General features: G+C 47.2%; 1 protein-coding gene across 2 annotated transcripts in view; it reads right to left on the reverse strand.

Moving 5' to 3' along the window:
* DSP (desmoplakin) overlaps positions 1–23958 on the reverse strand; it is a 229494-nt gene that overhangs the window by 73735 nt on the left and 131801 nt on the right. For both annotated transcript variants that reach the window (XM_086965017.1, XM_086965016.1), the window contains exon 17: positions 8016–8154. In XM_086965017.1, coding sequence (XP_086821143.1) covers positions 8016–8154 — 139 coding nt within the window. The remainder of the gene's footprint in view (positions 1–8015; positions 8155–23958) is intronic.

Genomic DNA, 23958 nt, shown 5'->3' on the forward strand with positions numbered 1-23958 from the left:
ATTTTGGGTTTGTTCTAAGAACCACTTTATTTTGGTGTAGCTGCATAAATGGTTCTTGAATCGTAAAAGCCTGCAGTTCACTTACTCTTCTAAGTGACGTGATAGCTATGAGGAAGGCCACCTTCCATGTGAGGAATTGTATTTCACACCTATGCATAGGTTCAAAGGGTGGCCCCATTAGTCTGGTAAGCACTATGTTGAGATTCCAGACTGGGGAAGGTGGTCTTCTTGGTGGAATGACTCTTTTGAGTCCTTCCATGAAAGCTTTAATTGCTGGTACTTTAAACAATGACAGGTGTTGTCTGTTTTGTAGGTACGCCGCTATGGCTGCTAGATGAACCCTAATAGATGTATATGCTAGATTACATTGTTGTAAGTGTAATAAATAGCAAATGATTTGTTTAGTGGATGCGTCCAGAGGGTTGATGTGCTTACTGTTACAGTGTATAGCAAACCTCTTCCATTTTGCTGCATAGCATGCTCTGGTGGTAGGACGTCTTGCCTGTTTAATGATTTCCATGCATTCTGGTGGTAAATCTAAATACCCAAACTCTATGACCTCAGGAGCCAGATCGCTAGGTTCAGTTGTTTGGGATCTGGGTGCATTATTTCTCCATGGTTCTGTGTAAGATGCATGGGTAATAACCTTAGCTTTTGATGTGGTACTTGTGAGAGTTGTAGCAGCGTGGTGAACCACGGCTGTCTTGCCCACGTGGGTGCCACTAGTATCATTGTCATTGAGTGTTGCTGCAGTTTCCTCACCAGTAATGGAATTAGTGGTAGAGGAGGGAACGCGTAAGCAAATTTGTTGGACCAATTTATCCACAGTGCATTGCCCTGGGACCTTTGGTGTGGGTACCTGGATGCGAATTGTTTGCATTTTGCGTTCTGATGATTTGCAAACAGATCTATCTCTGGTTGCCCCCATTTTTGGAAGAATGGCTGTAGTATTTGGTCGTGCAGTTCCCATTCGTGAACTTGTTCTGACTGTCTGCTTAGGATGTCTGCTATTTGATTTTGAATTCCTGGTAGGTGTTCCGCTAACAGGTAGATTTTTTGAGGAATGGCCCATCTCCATATGTCCTGTGCTAGTTTGGACAGTTGGAGAGAGTGTGTCCCCCCCTGTTTTTGAATATAATACATTGCAGTCATGTTGTCTGTTCTGATCAGGACTGCCTTGTTTGTTATTTGCATTTGGAAAGCTTTTAGTGCTAGAAATATTGCTAACAGTTCTAGGTAGTTGATGTGCAGCTTCTTTTGCTGCGCACTCCACTTCCCCTGTACTGTGTATTTGTCCATATGCGCTCCCCATCCGGAGAGCGATGCGTCCGCTGTTATTATTACTTGTGGAACTGGCTCTAGGAACGACCGTCCTTTGGAAATGTTTTCTGTGTTCCACCACTTCAGAGAGCGATACGTCCGGTCGTTTACCAACACCAGATCTGTAATCTGACCTTGAGCCTGATTCCACTGTGTCGCTAGACACTCTTGTAGTGGGCGCATTTGTAGTCTGGCATGTGGTATTAGCAGTATGCAAGAGGACATCATGCCTAATAGTTGCATAAACACTCGTGCTGGTAGTGAGTGTTGTGGTTGAAATTTTTGTATTAACCCGACCATTGTCTGTACTCTGATTGGGTTGGGGTATGCTATTGCCTTTTCTGTGTCTACTGTAGCCCCCAGGTATTGCTGGATCTGGTTTGGTTGCAGGTGTGATTTTTTGTAGTTCACCGTAAACCCTAGGTGGTGCAGCAGTTGAATTGTCTTCTGTGTGTTGTGAAGACATTCTTCCTTTGATTTGGCCTTTATTAGCCAATCGTCCAAGTATGGGAAGACATGTATTTGTTGTCTTCTTAGGTGTGCTGCCACCACAGCTAGGCATTTTGTGAAAACTCTCGGTGCTGTTGTGACACCGAACGGAAGGACCTTGAACTGGTAGTGTTGTCCTTCTAACACAAACCTTAGGTATTTTCTGTGGGCTTTGTGAATTGGGATATGAAAGTAAGCGTCTTTTAGATCCAGTGTAGAAAGAAAGTCCCCTTTCTTCAGTAAAGGGAGTACTTGTTGGAGCGTGACCATGTGGAAGTGCTCCGAATTTATGTAAGCATTGAGAGGTCTGAGGTCTAATATTGGTCGTAGGGACCCGTCCTTTTTGGGGATCAGGAAGTATAGAGAGTATACTCCTGTTCCTTGTTGATCCTTTGGGACCTTCTCTATTGCATGCTTTTGTAGAAGTGCTAGCACTTCTTCTCTTAACAATGTCAGATGATCCTGACTCATTGGGCGCTGTTTGGGGGGGATGTTTGGTGGGGTAGCTGTGAGTTCTAGGCAATAACCATGTTGGATAATTTGTCTCACCCACTTGTCTGACGTGATGTCTTCCCAGACAGGTAGGAACTGTGATAGACGTCCCCCGACCGGTGTTATGTGGTCTGGGGGGAGATCTATGAAGTCACTGTTTGGGTGTTGAGGCGTTGCGGTTGTTATTATTTCCGCGGCCTCTACCCTTATTGTTGTTACCTCTGTAATTACCTCTTGAATTACCTCTGGGTGATGTTGGTGTGAAAGATGTGGATTGCTGATTTGTTCCTGTGTTTTTTGAGCCCCCTCTATAGGTGGATCTACGAAAGGAACCTCTGTGCGTTGGCTGTTGCAATGCTCCCATTGATTTAGCCGTTTCTGTATCCTTTTTCATCTTTTCTAATGTCTCGTCTGTACTTGAACCGAACAATGTCTTCTGATCAAATGGTCTGTTCAGTAGGGCTGTTTGAACTTCTTGTTTGAATCCTGAGATTCTGAGCCATGCGTGCCTTCTTAGCATGACACTAGTGTTAATAGACCTTGCTGCAGTGTCTGCTGCGTCTAACGCACACTTAATGGAAGTATTAGTTATTATTTTACCTTCCTGAATTAATTGGTCTGCCTTCTTCTGATGTTCTTTTGGAAGATGTGTGAGAAGTTTTTCTAACTCATCGTAATGTGCCCTGTCGTAACGTGCGAGTAGAGCTTGTGTATTAGCTATACGCCAGCTATTTGCTGCCTGTGATGCTACTCTCTTGCCTGATGCATCTATTAACTTCGACTCTTTATCTGGTGGAGGAGCCTCTCCTGTAGATAATGAGTTTGCTCTCTTACGAGCGTTTGATACCACCAGCGAGTCTAGAGGTACATGCCCTCTAATAAATATTGGGTCCTTTGGAGCCGCTTTATATTTTTTATCGATTCTTGGGTTTAACACCCTGGCTCTCACTGGGTTTTCGAATATTTCTTCTGTGTGAGTGAGAAGACCCTTTAGCATAGGAAGAGTACCTGATGTTCTCTGTGCACTAGGTAGAGTCTCTAACAAGAAATCCTCTATCTGAGGTTCTGTGTGCATATCTAGTTTGTGATATTTTGCTGCCCTATTAATGAGCTGCACAAAACCTGTGTTATCATCAGGTGGTGAAGGCTTTGAGGGGTATAGCTCTGGGTCGTTGTCCTCATCTGACCCTACATCGTAATTTTCCCATGGATCTTCCTCATCCTGGATAGATTCGTCATCCCCTTGAGGTTCTCCCTCCCCTATATCACTGTCTACATCTGACTGAGGTGTAGCTGGTCTTGGTGTGGAGGGTGTAGGAATATGTGGCCTATTGTGAGGAATAGGAGAAGAGGGTGTGTCTCTAGGACGAGGAGAAGCAGGAGGAGTTATGTTCGTCCCCATTGTTCTCTTTTTTGGAGGAAGAGGTTTATCTTCTGACTGTTCACTCTTTCTCTTCTTCGTGACCACTTTCCCAGTTTGTGGGTCAATAAACAAGATCTTTTGCTTGGGATCTGTTTGTTGCTCTTGAATCGGTACCGAGGGTCCTGGTTCCGAGAGCTGTTTTTGTTTTCGATCCTCAGATCTTTCTGTTTTCGACACCGAATGTCTGCTCGATTCCGACTTTTTGGGTATCGAGTGTCTTTTGGGCGATACATCATATTTCTTTTTCGACATGGAATGTTTCGATACCGAGCTCTCCTTTGTATGCCGCCTCGGTGTCGAAGTCGATGACGCCCTTTTCTCGGATCCGACGTGGTGGGATTCCGAGTGTTTCGGTTTCGGTTTCGTTGCCGGGCCCGAAGGCGGGGCGTCGGAAACTTTTTTCAGCGATTTGACCGGGCCCGAGGGCGGGGTCGTTACCGCACGGGGTCGGTTTTTCGGTAAGGGGACGTCGTCACTCACGGTTTGTTGCTCGAAGAGTTCTTCAACCTCCGACTGGTCCCCTTCCGACCCCGACTGGTCCTCTTCTTCCTCGATTTGTTCGTCTCCGAACAGCTCCGGGATCGCCTCCGCCTGCATTCTTGAAGCCTCGTGTCTTCGAGCTCGACGATTTCTGATCGTTAGCTTGGAGGAGAATGCTGCGCAGGCTTCGCAGTCCCTGGATTCGTGTTCAGGCGATAGACAGAGGTTGCACACCTCGTGTAGGTCCTTGTGTGGGAACTTAGCACCACACGATGGACATTTTTTGAATGGAGTCCTTTCCATGGACTCCGGGCTTGACTGCGCCGAGAAAGGTCTCCTGTTCCTCGACGTAGATCCAAGTTTTTCTCTTCTATTTTGAATTTGTAACGCGTCGGAATGGAAAAGAACGCGTTCGCTAACAATACCGTCGAATTGGAAAGGGAATACGCGCCGAAAAATCACTTTCTTCAGAAGTTGATCTGGAGCGTCTCGATCTTCATCCGAACCCGATGGCGGAAAAAAACAATCTAAGGATGGAGCCGATGCCCATGCGCACTACCAACTAAGGGAGGAGTCACCAAGATACAAAAGACTCTCCAAGAGAAAAACAAAGTGCAATCATCCGAGCCCAACACCAGATGGCGATCTATTCATAATGTACCATCTGCAGCCCATATGCCTCGAACATGAGTGTTTCAGAGTTCCATTTGAGTAGTTTATGCTTGATGTTTTTTGCTGGATTTTAAGTAGGTTGGGGGGTATTTAATCTTGAGTGCATTGCAACCTAACTGTGACAGCAAGCTATCAGAAGGAATTGAGTTATCTGACTCCATTTTATCTACTGAATACAACTACTTAAGCATAAATAAGGGCCTACTCAGAAGTGCAACTATCTATAAACAGTGCTCAGTGCACGTATTTAGCCAAACTGTCTCTTAGATGATAATTAATGCACTTCAATTTGGGTAGCAGAATTACTCCCAGTGTAGTCAGGAGGTTTCCAGACATTTTGCTGTAGGAAGTGTTAGGAGGTTTGGAACTTCTGTGTTATAAAGCAGAAAAAGCCAGAGAAGTGCAACTAGGGTGACACAATTTAGAAGAAAGCATGGAGTGGGCAGGGAACCAATGCTGATTACCCAAGTTTAGAGTGATAAACACCCATAACTTTAAAATGATTAGGGGTGCAAAATATTAAATATATATGGAATTATAAGAAAGACTGAAACAAATTAGTGCAGGTGCAATCAAACATTTGTGTGGGGAGACCAGCCAAAAGCGTTGCAATATGACTGCTCCGATAGGGCTCCGGCTGTAACATTGTTGGTGAGCCAGAAGTCCTTCTTTTCTTTCAGTGTACCACCATAGGAAAAGTCCAGTGTCTATTTCAACTTCATGAGTTGAAGTTCCTAGAAGTCCCTCTTCACTTTCCTTGTAATTGTCTAAGCCCCATCCTCTGTTCACCACGAATTACAGAGCCAAGCTGCTATTTTGGGATGAGGCCAACATGTAGGAAAGGGGACAGAGGTCCCAAAAATAGAGGGCTAGCTTCTGACCTAAGATACCCTAGCTACAAAAAAATCAGCCCGATCCGCCAAGGCACGGAGTTCCATCAGAGAGGGGACCATGCTAGTGAGCGATAGTAAGATACCAGTGTTGGGTGTAGGAGGGTGACTGAACAAGGACAGCAGTGACTCCTCCCCGGAGTAGAATCCATCTCGTAGGTAGACTTTGGGTTAATCCAAACATTTCCAATATAATTCTAGTTGTGATGAAAGTTGTCAGGGAGGTGAATAGCAGGGCATTAAAAGGGATATTTAAAAATAAAAGATCCTAGGAACACCATCCCATGAGTCATCTGTGAGAAGAATGTTAATGAACCAGCTTGAAAGGCATCACTGGAAATTTGCACACAGAATAAACTCTAAATTTTAATGTGGTAGAGTTACTGAATAAAAGGCAAATACATTTGAAAGGCCTTAGGTGTGTGCTTGCTAATCACGTACTGTTAGTGTAATAAGTCATTCTTCTACCACTTACACCTGTTGTGAACCTGTGGAGCTTGCGCAGAAAGCAGAGACTATAACACGGTACCCACAAAAAGAATGATATTTGCATCTTGCATTTTTTGATCCTTGTTCCAGTGTGCACAGAAATCAGGGTTTCCACATGAACAATGGAAGTCCTAATTGGTAGAATCAGGATTTAGATGCAGAAATAAGCAAATGCCCCAATTCTGAGTGGTTCGGAAGGAAGGTGCAATTTTTTGCACTCAGATTCGATTCATCAGGGTTTGGAATTCATCAAGTATCATAATTTGCACCTATTTTTACTTTTTGGCCAGTAAAATGCACATTTTTGTGATTAGGACAGCAAATGACCAGTCGCAGTAAACATAATACTCTTGTCCCCTTTTTAAACTCCAGCAGGTTTGACCTTCTGAAATTTAACAAAGAGTGAGGACTTTATAGCGCTCGGTAATAACTGGGTGCAGTAAATACCATACAACTCGAAATTACGACTGCTGCAAAAGCAGTTTTTTTGCAGAGGCCATAAAACTCAGTCAGACTTAGAATCAGGTACTTAATCTTGAGGAAAAGGCTTTCCATTTAGAAATAATAGATGAGGAAAGCTGGAAGGTAAGGGAGAGGTTATGATGGGATTCACAAAACTTTTTCATACATTTTGTTATCCAGAAAACACGTCAAGTTTTCAGGGTGGTATGTGTCATGGAAGACCTCATTGAAAAGTATTTTCTGATGGGGAAGGGGGTAATCGAGGTTAAAAAAGCAAAAGTCACTGCAACCCTAAACATAAAGCAGAATTGACTGATTATCCACCTGCATAAAGACAGCCAGGCACACATTGGGGTTAGTTAGAACCTTCTGGAAATTAACTAAAGTCCCAGATTTCCCGGATTTAAGACTGGACACAGTGAAAAAAGGCAGCAGTTGTAAAGCCCAACAGAAGGTATATTACTCCTGTTGTGATTTCTGACTGCTGAATCAGTCCCAAGATGCAAATGGCCTGATTGCAACTATGGTGCGAAGTCTGTTTCGGATGCAAACTGGAGTTTGCACCTCAAATGGGTTTCCAAGTTGGTCGGTATTTGCTACACACTAATTGCACATCTGCCACGTGCCTGTGGGCAAATTCCGTACATCACCCTATCTGTTCATAAGTTTCTGGCAGGCAAACCTGGCGAGAGTCTTGTTAGCAAATAGCATGCAATTCCTACAGGCAGAGACTGGAACATCTTTCAGCATGGGTAAATATGGCAGATGTAGCTCTTTGACTTTATCCACTATTAAGACTTTAGTCTTTGATACAATTGAACAGACAGACCAGTTGTAGGCCGTTCAAGTCACACACAAGGTTATAACAACCTGAAAACTTGATGCAACCAAGAAGAACTTCTTTGTATATCAGATGTTGGGTAGGCAGTCAGGGGCTTTTTAGCCTATCTTCAATCATTAATGTAGAGAACTTGAAATCAATTACACAGCCTATTTCCATTACTCCAACCATCAATGTATGAAGGCTGAGATGTTTGAAGTCCAAGCCCACAGAAGGCGAGGTGTCATGTGCATTTTCCGGGGTTTTTATGACAACATTTCTCTTATATAGGAGAGGACATTGACCGTGCACATTTAAAATATCAAATATAACCTTTCTTCAGTAGGTTCCAAGTATACAAGAAATCTAAGAAAATATTTATTGAATGAGTGAACCATTTCTACATTTCTACATTACATTTTATCACTTTGCTATTTTTTTCTAAAATTCATTAAGAAGTATAAAACATTTCTCTCACCTTTAGCGCAACTCGGTAGGCTTCTACCTTGTCAGGGTCCAATGAAATGGTTTCCTCTTCAGTGAGTCTGGCTTCGTAAACCTTGATTAAGTCTTCTGCTTGGAGAATACTTTGGAGCAGTAGTCGGAGTGACTTTAGCCTGAAAGAAAATAAAGTGACAAAATCTGTCAACATTTTTACAGAAAAAGCAAACATTTTTTATTGTAGCTGACTTTTAAGGTGAAAATACACACAAAATGCTAGCATTTGACCAATCTGTTTGTTAGACCATATAAGATGTGGGAGCTGACAAACCTTTAAGGTGTATAGCTCATTGAATTTGTACACACTTTCTTTTGACTTAAATGAACAGTTAGAATGGGAGTAGGGGTGCTAGGTGGCGCCGGACCAAGATGGCTGCGCTGTAGTGAGGCTCTCGCCTGGTTGAGCCGTGAACAATCCATCATATCCTCTAACAGGCGCTAAACGCTCTTTTTGTACCGGGAACAGCTTCCTTTCACCGAGCTGAACGCTCCGACACCGAGAACTTCTCGATTGGTCCGCCACAACGGAAGAAAAACGCAGCGGACCCGGCGGACGCACCTTCGCGCTCATTTCCGTGCCTGCTCCCCCGCGGCGGAGGACTACGCGACATCGGGGATTCCGGGCCCGGCGGTGCCTGCAACGTCGGCGCTGGGGGGCGGACGGCCCTGACGGTCCATCAGCGGTGGCCCTGAGCGGAGGTGAGGAGACACCCCCCCTCCCATCCCCCCCAGATACAGATACCTGCCGAGGGCCGCTCCCTCCCCCGCCTTCCCTAACTTACGCTGTGACGGGACGGGGCGCGCCATCTAGCTCGCGGCCGCTGCCATTGTAATCCTGCCGTGTGCCCAGGCGCCCCTCCCGCGCAGCTCAACAACTGGCACCTGCTGGACTTGAGAGGCCCTCTAGACCTGCGGACCCCCCATCGGCCACACGCGGGGAACGAGCGCCCCGGCAGTCTTATTGGCGCAAAAGAATCCACGGCCGACATACCCTTCTCCTGCAGCAGCAGCTCGTTTGCTGTGCTACCTGGGGGCTGAGGAGGGACCACACTGGACACTATTGATGCCCTGGGTGCCTTCTCCTGCCGCATTACAGCCGTGGGGTGCTGTGTGAGGCCCACCCTTCCTCACCCAACAGCCGCCATTTTGTGGATCCCGGCAGGGGGGACCTCAACGCACCTGCTCAGCTCCTGCCCTGCACAGACCTCTGCCATCTCACTCCCGGCCCGGGCAAAGCTGGTGACCTTGCCCCCTGGACAGCCGGGCGATCGCGGCATTTGGACCGCAGGGTCGCGCGCCAAGGGCCGGGGCGACGCCAAACAATCGAAGATCCCGTTCGAGGCCCGAAAGACGACCAAGATGACTCCTGGGCCAGGCGACAGCCCCACTGCATCCGCGCCACCGGACGAGGACTGGAAGTCCCTGCTCCTGGGCATGAAGCAAAGCCTCACCAATATAGACGCAAAAATTGATAATATGAACTCTCGCATGGATGGTATCATGAAGAAATTAGATCACCATGACACGCGTCTTAAGGAGGCAGAGGACAGGATCTCCGGGCTGGAGGATGGAGCTACCACCGCCCGTCGCCAGGTCTCTCAAATGGACAGACTCCTCAAAGTTATCGCCGACAAGAATGAGGACTTGGAAGCCAGGTCCCGACGAAACAATGTGTTGTAAAAGAAACTTCAAACGCAGTGAAGGTAAGAACTCATCTTTATTCTGTCACCCACTCTCCTGGACTGCCTGAGAGATGCCAACATTCCAAGGCGAGCTCTCACGGAACATACCAACAAGGAAGGGACAACCAGGGGAGGGCGGAGTGTACCAAGTGGATATATTAACAAGTAGAAAGATTACAACACATCTCCCTTTGATACATAAGGGAGAAACCTGAAGATGATGCTGTCCAGGAAGTTATTGAAGAGCCAGAAAGCGACCTAAAAAAGGCTTCAACCAAAGAGGGGAGAGGAGGGGGGGGGGGGGGGGGAAACGAAGGAGGCCTCCCCAACTGGAAAGAGAAAGTGGGTGGGGGGAACACCACATGAATAGCAAGGTTGTAGGGGAAATAGGTCCTACAGTACAATTCCATCACAAATGTACATTTCCACATTCCAGAAACCCTTAAAGCATTTACCTAAAAATTGCTAGGAAGCATAAAATGAATGTACGAGGCACATTGAGACATTATCTGGACCTTATATTTATATCCTCCTATTGTGCGGAAAAAGATAAAGTATAATTGACCTGAAGGTACCTTAACTTGACATACCCTACCTACAGATTCTGCTGGTGGAACTTCTCCAAGATACACTAGAAGTGTATCCAATAGGTTGGCCAAACTGGAAACTACACTTAATGAGTGGAAGGAGGGTAGATCTTACCAAGGATTTCTGACATGAGGGTACCACTCTCCCAACTCCCCTGAACGGGTAAGGCCTTCATCTTTACCCTGCCCCTCAGGTGAGTGGGCTCCCCAGCATAACCTGTTGGCGATACCTTGTGTTTGGACACATAGAGCGTGGCAAAGCTATCCTGATCGTTCCCCTTGCGTAGTTCCTCTCTAACGCAGGGATTGAAGGTACACCCTGCATGCTGGTCCCAGAAGGATGTGGACATGGCAGCAATGGGGGAGGGAAAGGTGGAGAACTCCCCCTTAAAATTTAAAGGAAGAAGCAAAAGTACAATTGACTATCGGACATAAGCACCCAGTGGAAGGGATCCCTAAAATGCTAACCCCACAAGGGACAAAAGGGGAAAAAGGAAACCCACTTACCAAAGGATGGAGCTAACTAACTGTGGACACACCAAGGTACACAGGGTACTAGCATTGCCACTGACCGTATATATCTATTGCTGCAGATCCGCTGAAGATCCCAAAGACAATCAAAAATGAAACGCCCCAAAATGTGCTGTAAGTGCACTAACAGTAAAAAAACTGTATATGAAGTACAAGGGTACCACGTAATTACTGTGTGGTTAAAAGTAACACATTGTGCTGTATCACTGGAGAACAAGGTTGCCCTGAAATTACAAAATTAGCTTTTCACAGGCTGTACACCATCACTGCCAATACGAGAAAAGGTACTAGGTTCACCTTAAAATACTAAATACATAGCTTATCACGGCTGTACAATATCACTGCACACTAAAGTCACCAATCTAATTAATATGAATTACCAAACGCACGGTTGTAACCATTACAATGTTCACCCTTCCCCCAAAACCCATACATGAAATGATATCATCTGCTTGCTCAGTACTCCCCCTCTGCAGACAGGAACGTGTCCATATAATTCTGATATGAATGTTGTGTAAAAGGACAATCTCCAATCTATCACGTAAGTACCAGGTATACACAGTTAGAAGTTTGCACGGTGCACTATAGAATTTACAGTAGTACCCCCTTTATTTATTTATGTATATATTTTTTTTCCTTAAAGCATGTAGAACCGCCCACAGTAAGCACGGATGACTTCAGAGCCTGGATAGTTTAACTTAGGAAATTCTAATTATGTTAAGGCATGCAAGAAGCTTTGCTTGTGAAGTAACCAAAAATATGCCACAGCTATGAACTACATTAATTTAAGTAGGTTACTGAATTGATGCCGATGGCTTGCAGATGATAATGCTCGACATCATTTCTTGTCACGTACACAACGGGACACATGAGGGCGCTGTGTCTTTACATAGAATATATCATCGAGAATAAGGTTCAAACGTTAGTCAGCTACATGTAGCCCCCAGAAGACACAGTACTGTTAATCGCCCCCAAAGTGCAGGCTATAAGTACACAGTCACGCTGATCCCGCTGAAGAGAGGACAAAACGTTCCATATTTAATTCAATGAAGACCTTACTTGAAAAAGGAAATGCCCCAAAGTGCTTCCAAGTGTACTGTAAAACTCCGATCACTTGTGCGAAAATCGAAAATGCCACTCTGCCCCCGTTGAAGGTCCGGAAGGTATTGTAGATGACAGCTCTGAGGTAGCTGAGACGCCCGATTTTGACCACGGCGTTCTTACTTGAAACTCTGTGAGGCAGGGACGACCAGGGAGGCGCTAACAACTCTTGAATATGTGTTGCTGCCCGCGGGGATGCACTGGACGTCGCCCTCAATGATCGAAAAGAAAGGAATTGGAGATGGCTCGGAGGGAGAAATTGCACCGGAACTCACGTCTTCTTCTTCATCACTACTGACGTTTCAGACCGGTTTACAGGCGGAGCTGCTGCGCAGACTCGAAAAAGGAAACTGACGAGGATCCTCTGAGGCGAATGAAGGGCGCCCCGCTGTTGACATGAATGACAACCAGGCAACCCGGCCAAACCAAAGGGATTCCTCACTGGTAAATTGTACAGCGGTACTGAGGAGCCGGTCAGGGCACACCAAAGAACCGAGAGGAGAACTCTCACTGTTTGTTGATCTGACAGCGGAGCAAAAATCACCACGAAACTCCTCGTCAAGTGTACTCTACACTGGACAACCCGTTTAGACTCCGAGCCTTCACATAAACAGGATCGTGTAAAAACCGCCACCCATGTGGCTGCAGATTAACGCTTCACTCAAGAACGGGATTTTTTTCATCCGGCGCAGAAGAGGGGAAGATTACTGAGGGAAGTGCTCCAGCAGTGCGCTTACGATTTTCTTGACCATGAAAATGCTTTCCAGTCAGAAGCGCACGCTTCACCCTCCGTCTCAGCTTGGCTGTACGAAGCTGTCCAACTCCTCCTCAATAAGTCCCTTGAACAAACGTTGGTAGTGCACACCTTTACTTCAGACGAGGGAGCCCTCTCAGCCAACGGCGCTCACCTCCTCACCTTAAATCAACGGTTGCTGCTCACACACTCCTTATGCCTTCGATTACTCACGGCACAGAGCTCAAAGGTCTCTCCGCTTAGCTGGTACTTCCAAGATCAGCATAGCACCGCGCTGACTGTCATTCCGCCATTTCTACATCTGCCAGGTTTGATGTTAGCACTTATAGATGGACGTGACTGGCTTTGATCACGACTACTGCTTCAATAAATCCCCCGAAATCACAAGATGACAATCCTTCCTGAATACTAGGCTACTGGACCGTCGAACAGAGATCACCAATTTAACTTTTAACCTCATCTGTACCAAGCACGAACTTCACAGCATTACTCGCGTACCGGTTGGAGAGAGCACTGAAAGGGGAGGTGACAGCTTGGCCCCCTGCGCCAGGTTCTTCGCCTCGTCGCCAGTGTTGTAAAAGAAACTTCAAACGCAGTGAAGGTAAGAACTCATCTTTATTCTGTCACCCACTCTCCTGGACTGCCTGAGAGATGCCAACATTCCAAGGCGAGCTCTCACGGAACATACCAACAAGGAAGGGACAACCAGGGGAGGGCGGAGTGTACCAAGTGGATATATTAACAAGTAGAAAGATTACAACACAATGTCCTCATATTGGGCCTGGCGGAATCTACAAATACTGGGAAAATGGAGCCCTTTGTGGAGGCCTTAGTGGTGGAGCTATTTGGTAAAGACTCCTTTTCCCCGCATCTTATAGTGGAGCGGGCACACAGGTCCTTAGCAGCTAAACCACCCCCAGGAGCTGCCCCCCGGCCCATCATTGCTCGGTTCCTCAATTACAGGGACCGCGACACAGTGCTCCGCTGTGCCCGAGAACTTGGCACTGTGACCTATGGCAACGCCACTTTGTCCTTCTTCCCAGACTTTACCCCTGCAGTGCAAGAGGCCCGGCGAAAGTTTGCTGCTGTTAAAAAGAAACTGCAATCACTGGACATCTCTTATGCCATGCTCTACCCTGCAAAACTGAAGATCTCTCACCACGGCCAGCAGCACATTTTTGCAACGCCACAACAGGTCGAAGTCTTTTTGAAACAGCGCTACCGAGACCGAGCCGGGCACGACGCAGAGGGTGGCAGATCCCACTCGCGCTCGCCGTTGGAGCAACAAGACTGACTCCATGTTGGAGTATGCTGATACTTGCTGGCTGCCTGTGCTTACCTTGGGCAGCTCCAGGACCTTCATTCCCGGTGAGGTACATTTACTGACTTTCTCATTACCGGTTTGAATACTAGACTGAGCTCGACAACCTACCTCCATCCCAAGTTGGGCGATCCGGTTGTCGGCTGGCGCCTTTTGGGTGTGACTTGTGGGGTAGGGGGCAGGTCGGGCGCCCCTGGCAATACTTCCCCAATGGGTGATCCCCGATATTACCTCTCCCCTTTTGGGGGAAATGAGACTCTGAACTGTTGGTTTCTTCTGCTATGTTTCTCTAGGTTGTTGGGTGGGGCGGGAGGTGTTCTGTACCCGGCGGGTTGGGGTGGCCGGTGTGGGTGGGATGGGGATCTGATATCTTACAGTCGTACTAACTGTTACTTAGAGAGCATTCAGGTTCGGTTGATCTGCGTGGAACTGACGATTAATGTTTCTATGCATGACGTGACTTCTGGTGAGTACGCTATACCTCCGCACAACAGGCACAATTGTTTGCGCATCTTGACATGGGTGAGGTAGAGGGGACGCAATCTAATCAGCCATTACGCTTGATGTCATGGAATGTCCGGGGGCTCAACAACCCGCGAAAGAGGAGACTGGTGTTGGGGTATCTGGCAAGGCATGGTGTCTCTATTGCAATGCTGCAGGAAACACACTTAATGTCGGGAACGTCTCCTTTGTGTGCGGCCCGATGGGCCTCTAGTAGAGTGTTCTCTTCATACTCCAATTATGCTAGAGGGGTGACAATTTTGGTGAGACGAGGTGTGCGTTTTACTCTTGAGGGCTCAGAGGCTGACTCGGCAGGCAGGTTCTGCATGGGATGGGGTAGACTATACTCACACAGGGTGCTATTTGTCTGCTACTATGGCCCCAACATGGATGACCCGTCCTCCCCTCTCACAGTGTGGGGCAAAGCTCAGTCGATGGGGATTGCGCATATAACTTTTTGGAGGGGATGTCAACACCGTGCTTCGCCCCAATGCAGACAGGTCCCACCCTCAGTCACTACACTACATGCATACTCAGCGTCCTCTGTCGCATATAGTCGAGGAGTGCCGTATGACTGACGCCTGGAGGCACTTACACCCAACACAGAGGCAAGGCACACATTACTCTGCTGTCCACTCCTCTTGGGCACGCCTAGACTACATTTTTTGCTCTGCAGGGCTCTCCACCTGGATAGTTGCTGCGTCCCACCTGGCTCGCACCCTTTCCGATCATGCCCCGGTATGTGTTTCATTGTGTATTCCACAGGACGCATCTCCCTATCTAAATTGGCGCCTTAACCCGGCACATCTTACAGACTCCGCCTTCAAGGCAGAGCTGGAGCAAGACATTCAGGACTTTTTTGACCGCAATATAAACTCGGTTTCCAGCATTACCACAGCTTGGGAGGCTTTTAAAGTGACGGTCAGGGGGTGGTGTATTGCCAAGGGAGGTGGGGGGGGGGGGGGGAGTCCTTAGGTCCTTTAGAGATGAGTTGCGGAAACTTGAACGCGAACTGAAGCATCTCCAAAGGGAGGCGGAGAGTGACCCACCCAACTATACTGCTAGGGCTACCCTCCGTGAAAAGCTGAATGACTACACAGACCTGGCTGACAAGGAATAAACCCCCCTAGATACCACAAATATATAACGACGCTGTTAGATGAACACGATGTACCTCAACGAGCGCTGCCGGAACAGCTTCGGATCCTAGCTAACCATTATTCCAAACTCTACACTTCCCAGCGGTCTAACCCCACACCCCTGAACACTTACCTTGACGCCACTGCACTTGCATGATTAGGTCCCTCCCAACAAAAATTCCTTCATCATATACTTGAACTAGAGGAGATCACGGACGCGATAATGTCCATGAAGTCCGGGAAATCGCCGGGTTCGGACGGTTTACCGATTGATTTTTATAAAGCCTTCATGCACATTCTTGCCCAGATACTGCAACAGGTCTACTATGCGGCGCTGGAAGAGGGCATCCTACCGGCCACTATGCGGGAAGCTCTTATAACGTCGCTTCTGAAGCCAGGCAATGCCCCTGAGTCCTGTGACTCGTACAGACCCCTCTCTCTTCTGAACTCAGATGTAAAAATACTAGCGAAAGTGCTTGCATCGCGTCTTAATTTACTGATGGAGCGGCTGGTGTTACCTGACCAGGCAGGCTTCATTCCTAACCGTGCCACCTCCCATAACCTGCGCACCCTCCAGGCTGTCTTCCAGGATATTACGCCCACGTGTGAGGCTGCAGGCAGGGATGCCCACTATCCCCGGTCTTGTTTGTGCTCGCCATAGAACCCTTGGTGGCCAAACTGAGGCAGCACCACAACCACAGGTCCCTTAAATACCCGGATAGACAGCTGCTTGTTGCACTCTATGCCGATGACATGACTCTGTACGTCCATAAGCCCAGGGAGAATCTTAACCCCCTTCTCCGAGAGATTACTAAATTTGGTGATTTCTCTGGCATTCAAATCAACTGGTCGAAGTCAGCACTCTTTCCGCTTACAGACATTACAACACAATTACCCCTAGATTACCCTATCATCTGGGAGGCGGATGAAATCAAATATCTGGGTATTAATGTGACGAGGCGCCGGGACACTATTATCAGAGCCAACTACGGTACGGTCCTGGATACGCTGACGGATAAAGTCTCCAGGTGGATACATCTTCCATTGTCAATGGCAGGCCGTATCTCACTGATTAAAATGGTAGTGCTACCCAAATTATTGTACTTGCTCACTAATATTCCGTATAACCCTGGCCCTCACTTCTTTCGTGCCCTTACTTCCCAAATGTCCAGATTGATCTGGGGCGGCAAGCAGCCGCAAATTAGCATGCGCACACTAATGCTCCTTATAACCAAGGAGGCTTTGAAGTTCCGAATTTTCGAAGATATTATGACTGTGCGCAGGCTCATTTTGCGGCATACTGGCTCCACCCCCCTCCATCTTTGGCCCATCTGGAGGTTGAAGATGGCTACATGAGGCCGACGCCGCCGTCGAGCTATCTCTACACTGAGTCCAAAATCTCAGACCGCGACCCCAGCACGGTGGACTGCACAATACTCGCCTGGAGACGCCTGGCTGATGCTTCAGACACACCCTTCCTATACTCGCCTCTGATGCCGCTCGCTCACGACCCCAGACTCCGTGTGGCCTGCGAGCAAATAGGATGCAAGATGCTCACGCGCTTGGCGCTGCACACATGGGGGGATCTATACCTTCAGGGTACTTTTCGAACGTCTTCACAGTTCTTTGGCGATGAATCTCCGTCCGTTATGGACACCTTTCTATATGTACGCTTGCGGCAAAACATGAAGGCAGACACCCCTAACTTCCCAGATGAGCCTGAGACAGTACAGCCCCTTCATTCCCTCCTCCAAACCGAGGCTCCGAAACACGTCGTCTCGTTACTATATAAACATACACAGGCAGCGGGGTCCCCACCTGCGTTGAGAGCGAGACAAGACTGGGACGCCGACCTACAGACCCCAATGACTGACGAACAATGGACGGAGAGCTGCGCTCATGCCGTGGCCGTAATGGGCAATGCACGCCTTCGACTCATACACTACAAATTTTTGCATAGGCATTACTACACGCCAGCTAAACTGCACCGCTTCCGCCTCCGGGAGGATGACCGGTGTGCCCGCTGTGGGGCCGAGGGTGCGGATTTTTTCCACCTCACGTGGACGTGTCACAGTGTAGCTGCTTACTGGGAGGAAATATTCGCGGCTGTGTCAGACATGATCAGGGTGTCCGTGTCCCCCTGCCCGAAGATAGCATTGTTGGGGCAGGCTGGCCTTACTCTGCAAGCCCACCGTAAATTCTTTGCTCTGAGCTTCCTTATAGCGAAGCGCCATGTGGCGTGCCGCTGGGGGCGCGGTCGAGCACCCAAATTCAAGGACTGGCTCGCGACGATGACTACCTGGCAAGACCAATTGCATAATTATACCGAACTCCTTCCCCTCAAGTCGAGGCCTAAAGACATATGGGGCCCAAGCTCTTGCGCAGCCAGACACTGACACACCGGGAGGTGGGGAGGCATCTGAGACACCCAGCCCGGTACCACACTCCTAATACATAACATCGACGCACTGTACTTTAGTCCCTGGTGTTGATCGCGTTGCATGCTCTGCTACCCGCATTCCCTGTGGCAACATTGCCCTTACTGCGCTGCATGGTCCTCAGTCTGCCCTCGTGACATAATACACTTCTGCCACCTCTGCTTCACCCGGGGTGGGCGCTCTGCATAGGCCGCTTCTGCATCCCCCCTCTCAAGCGTTAACCTGCTGTCGGATCCGTGACCTTGATCCATCTGCTAGTCCCCTCACCTTTGGCTCTGCCCCCTCCCCCCCATCCCCTCCCTCCTGGTATCATAAGCCCCACCCGAGACATGGGTGAAATGGAGGGGGGTTCCTAGAATTATGCAGACGAGCCTCAGGGGGCTGGGTACCCATCTATCAGCCTCCTTTTTTTCATTCCTAACAGGGCCGGGGGGTGGGTGAGGGAGAGACGGACAAGCTACGTTGGCCACGCTAGATTGTCTAACCACATACATGCGTTGTTGTTGACTGTTTTTCTTTGGGGGAGGGAGGGGTAGAAAATCCAGTGAAAATGAAAGCCTCATGCATTCTTTGCTCTTTATTTGTTGTCACCTCCGTTACTCTTGAATGCTGCCACACACAGCTCCCTATAGTTCTAAACGCGGCCGGCCCTGAGGGGTTGTAGGCGGCTTGCTGTGTCAGATGTCACCCTCTTCATTAACATACAACATGTTGGACTCTGGGATTGCTGCCGGCCTGCACCCGCAGGATGTAGGCGTTTACAGCTGTGTACTTAACAACTGCCTCAATAAAGGTTTCCACAAAAAAAACAGTTAGAATGGGAGTAGAGATGGCATGAGCCAGCCATGTGAGATGGTGTGCGCTCTCTCGATTCTCTCCATCAGCTGGGTGGTACTTGGGTCCTTTTTGCTCATAGAGGGACAGCGAGCTGTTGACACTCCATTGAGAGGATAGATGACACAGAGCAGATCACACCACCCACCTCCAGTATATCCGTGGGATTGGTGCAGATGAACCGCAGATTAAGTTGAGATCCTCCTTCCCAGCAATGCCGTGGGTGGCCAGATAGACCAAATGCAGGCACTATAGTCTGCACATCTGCATGGATGGGATGTCCCACCATAAGGTCTGAAGCTGCAGCTCAGACAAACAAGCAGCCGCTCAGGCTATGACCTACTTCCTTTTTATTGTTACTGGGGTGCAGATAACTCTGCAATAGATGGTTAGGCAGTTCCAGATCACAGAAGAGTCCCATAATTAGGGAGAGCCCTTACAGGTACATACAAGTGAGAGCCTGAAGGGCAGTTGACCCACAAAAAGAGTAAAGAGCTACAGGACTGAAGGTGAATATCACTGAACTCTGAGAAAGGCAACAGGTTGAAACTCGCCACAGAAAGTCTGTGGATTCATCGTAATTTGTCACTGAAGACCTGCTCAGAATAATAAACGTCCGCCCATGTGGTTCCTGCCCGCTGGTTTTTCCTGCTGTTCTGGCATTAAAATGGTTGCAAGGGTGCACAAGAGCCTCATTATCCTTCATACAGTATGTGTTGCTCGTAGCTATAAAATAAGAAATCTTAAGGCTTACCAACATTCAGGAGGCTGAGTCGCCCCTCTCTACTGTCTTGCTCAGGGACAAATTCCTCCTCTAAGTCACCACATGAACTACCTTTCTCTAGAGCTCTATTTGGTGGGAATCGCAAGCCCATCCAACTTTGGCAACCCAGGCCCTTAACTGATCCAAAAGATGGAGGGTCGCTGTATGATTTGTAATACTCTGCTTCATGAGATGATTCTTAAGCAAAAGACATACAATTGATGGAGGGAATGCAGAACAAATCAAAACATTAACTCCAGTCAAGAGATATGGGTTAAATCCCTCATTCTTTTGCTCGCCATGCCACCCCAGTTTAGACCTGGCCATATGTAAATCAGTCTTGACCCTGTGCCTCATGGGAATAGTCCAGCCCGAAATGCCAAGCCAGGTCCTCCATGGACCGGAAACAAGCATCCTAGGACCGGTTTCGAGGTTTCACCCCTCTTCAGCCAGCATTGCTTGATTCTAGTTCCACAGTGAGCCCCAGAGATTCTTAAGACATCAACTGATCCACAAGTAGCCTTGTGTTTTTGCAAAGCTGAGAACTGCTGCACAGAACCTGGTCTTAGGGATGGTGATTGCCTCCAATACCAAAAAGGCCATACATTTCACAGGTGTAACTTGCTTGCAGAATTTGGTAGAACACACAATATTATGGTAGAGATTTGAATCTGGTCCTGGACCGGACCACTTATACAGCAGGTACATCAAACAAACACAGTGCCTAAGATAAGGCGGTCTTGCACAGTGTCATGCAGGATAACAACTTGGTTGATTTCTAGAATGCCAGTCCTTTAGATAAATATTACACAATACTCTTGCAGGTTCATGGTACATCAAATAGTACAGATTCTCTATTACATGACACACTCCTTCAGCAGCTACTCACTACCCGGGGCCAAACAGATCATTCTCTAATTCAACTTGGAATTCACTTAGGTCACATTTCACCACCCACAAAACATTGGAAAATGCCAGCATTGACAAATAGACTACTGGATTAAAAATGCCTCAACTCACATGTTACTCCTCTACAGGGAGGGGGAGACTGACTTATTGGTTGCTTCAGCAGAAACTATGGACAGCCACACGGGCAACCTGGTGAGGACTGATAATGAGTGACTTGCGACATAACAAAGAACAGATACCTCACTGAAAGCTCTTGGTTATTAAATATTATTGAAGCTATGCAGGCAGAATACAAACCCCATTCCAACCCCCTCTCTCCTGCTTTCTAGAAGTGGAGAAATGTGCCCTTAAATATCACTATACTAAGGTTTAAGAGAAGATCCTAATGAACCTCAAGTGGAGACGGGAAGAGATAGCAGACAGGATACTCACCTTTCATTTCAAACTGAGGAAATCCCAATTTGACCATGCCGGTGATTAAAGCTGAAGAGAGAAATCTTATATACCCCAAGGATATAGCATCCTTCTATGAGAAGCTATATACATCATCCTATGTGATCTGGCTCTAGAAAAGCTCCTGAAGTATATCCGCCTTTCATCTGTCAACGAGGAGGGCCATGCCCTACAGAATGGTGAAATTACCATAGAGGAGATGGTTGACACCACTGTTAGTCTGCTTAAGTGTAAAGCTTAAGTGAATTCTTTAAAACCTACTAAACCAGGTATCCCAGATACTCTACAATGGCCTCATTTACAAAGGTATCTTACACTTTTGACTAAGTTTACTACTTTTTGGTATTCACAAACAGCACTTTTGTAGTAACTTACACTTTTGTAGTAAGTCCAGTATTACACATGGCCAACCTATGGCACTTCAACGCCCTCCCAAAGAAAATAATGAAGTTGGGGACTCAAAATTTTAACAGTGTAAATGACTACAAAAGTGCAGCTCATGAATAGCACTTTGTAGTACGTTTTATAGTACTACAAAAGTGAAGTTTGTGAATCAAGCCCAATGTTTTAAGGAAGCAGATTTCACAGGCCCCGTGGCCCAATAAGGTCATCATAACTCTTCTATCCAAGGCAAAAATCTTAGCAACCAGGCAGTTTAAAGGTATACCCTCACTGATCCACCACTCACAAGTGGGATTTGTATCTGGGTGGTCTTCCAAGAACCACATGATAATACTCCCATACCTACTCTGGGTCTCTAGAGTCTCACAAAAAACAGTAAGTATTGCCCTTGTTTCCAAAAAGGCTTTTGATCCCGTGTACCATTCACATAAATAGAGGCACAAGACAGGGGTGTCCACAGTCAGCCCTCCTCTTCCTCTTGGCCTTGAAACCCTAGGTCACCGCAATCAGAACCTTGCTGTAGATTTGAGATATTCCATCTCAAATAGGTCCTATAAACTCTCATTTAAGTGCAGATGACATGTGCTTCTCGAGGACCCTTCTTAATAGAGTACCGGCCTATGTTGTTGAAGATTGTTTATGTACTTTGGGCCAAATCTCGAATGGATTTTAGAAAGTGGTCCCAACTCCGGATGTACTTGCGGGGCACATTGCAAACAGTTAAGTTGTTAATTGCACAGCATTACAAATATGTTCCTGGACGTTGCTGTTAAGGATTCATAGATTGCTCTGGTGTATGGATTCTAATATCAAGGTGTTTATGTGGAGAAATGCTTGAGCCCAGGAAATTGAACGCACAGAATCCAATGACCTGTGTATGATAAATATGGGTTTGAATTATCTTTCACATCACTTATCCAAATTCACATACAGGTCCCCAGCTATCCTTAATGCCCAGCCCAATACATGCATAAGGAGATGTATTATGTCCTGCAACCAAGGCCTTGATGCATTGTGCAAATATAGCATAACATCACCACAATTTGACAAACCAGTAATCAAGGATAAGCACGGAAAGCAGCACATTGTCTTCCAAATGGTAGTTCCTGGATCCACACCTTGACCCCCGTATGGCACAATGCAAGACTGAATATAGGTGAATCTCCTGCACACTGGAATGTGATGAGGATGACTGGAGTTGGCCAACTAGATTAATTGATAGCTACAGGGGCTTTGAAGCCTTTTTGTGATCTCGAATCTGAATTTGGGCTTGAACCAACCCAAAAATGGAGTGACTCACAACTGATCCACTTCATACAGACAATATCGCCTGTTTGGAAATACCTTGAGACTACAGCAACCCAAAGGTAGTGGTGTTGGCCCTTTATCACCTTCTGGTAAATCACATCCATGCTGGCCTGTACAGCAGGTGGCAAGGCAGCACTTGCAATTAGTGCGACAGCATGATTACTCACTGGAGGATAGGTAAACCCTGTTTTCCTCCCATAACTGGCTTCTTAGAGAAGCTAGACTGAAATCTGCCTACTTTGAAGTCCTCCACAACTGGAACTGGACATCATCTGGGATGCACAGAGCAGATCAACAGCCCCACTCCAAATGCCGAAGGTGTTAAGAAGTAGTGCCCTCCAAACACAGACAAAGATTGTTGGTGACAGCATTGGCAGTAGCAACTGCATACATTCTTAGAGTCTAAAGGGAACACTCCCTGCTGAACTACATGGAACGGCTGACTGAACTGGTGAAGACAGCCGACTGTGAGCACACTATATACAATAATTACAATGAGATGACTAGTTTTGAAAAGGCATGGGAACCATCTGTTTGTCCACTAGTTGCTGTTTCTTGACTGGTTTAAGAAAGCTACATCTGTTTGGTTCTGTTATTATCTATCCCGCTGTGTAAGAACAATCCCTTACTTTAGAATCCTTAACCCCTTCACTGCGGGCCGATTCCCCCGCTGTGGTGGGGGGCGGAGGGCTCAGCTCGTCATGAGCCACGGTGCTCGTGTGCTCATGACGAGCTGAGCTCGTCACGGCCACACCCGTTTGTGTAGAACGCTCGCACAGCAGGGGAATTAGCCCCGCGTGTGAGCGTTCTAACGGTCATGACGAGCTCAGCTCGTCCTGAGCACACGGGAACCGTGGCTCATGATGAGCTCAGCTCGTCATGAGCATGGGAGGGGTTAAAAGGGAAATTGAGGCATGAATCTAACTGTGGCATGATGGGGTAGGAATTGGTCTTCGGTCCTTCGTTGCGTACTTACCGTCTGAGAATTTTATTATTCATAGGTCCTTTACTTTGCTCAAGCATGCTGATAGTTCTGTTAGCATGCTTGAGCAAAGTAAAGGACCCATGAATATTATTAGATTTCACAGACAGTGAGTAACCAACAAAGGATCAAAGATCAGTCCAGTGTGCATATTTTCTATAATATCCTCTTACAATATCTTATGGCACTGGTCGATTTGCTCCATGAGTGCATTT

This window comes from Lissotriton vulgaris, chromosome 4_1, assembly GCF_964263255.1.
Source record: "Lissotriton vulgaris chromosome 4_1, aLisVul1.2, whole genome shotgun sequence".
Classification (NCBI taxonomy): domain Eukaryota; kingdom Metazoa; phylum Chordata; class Amphibia; order Caudata; family Salamandridae; genus Lissotriton; species Lissotriton vulgaris.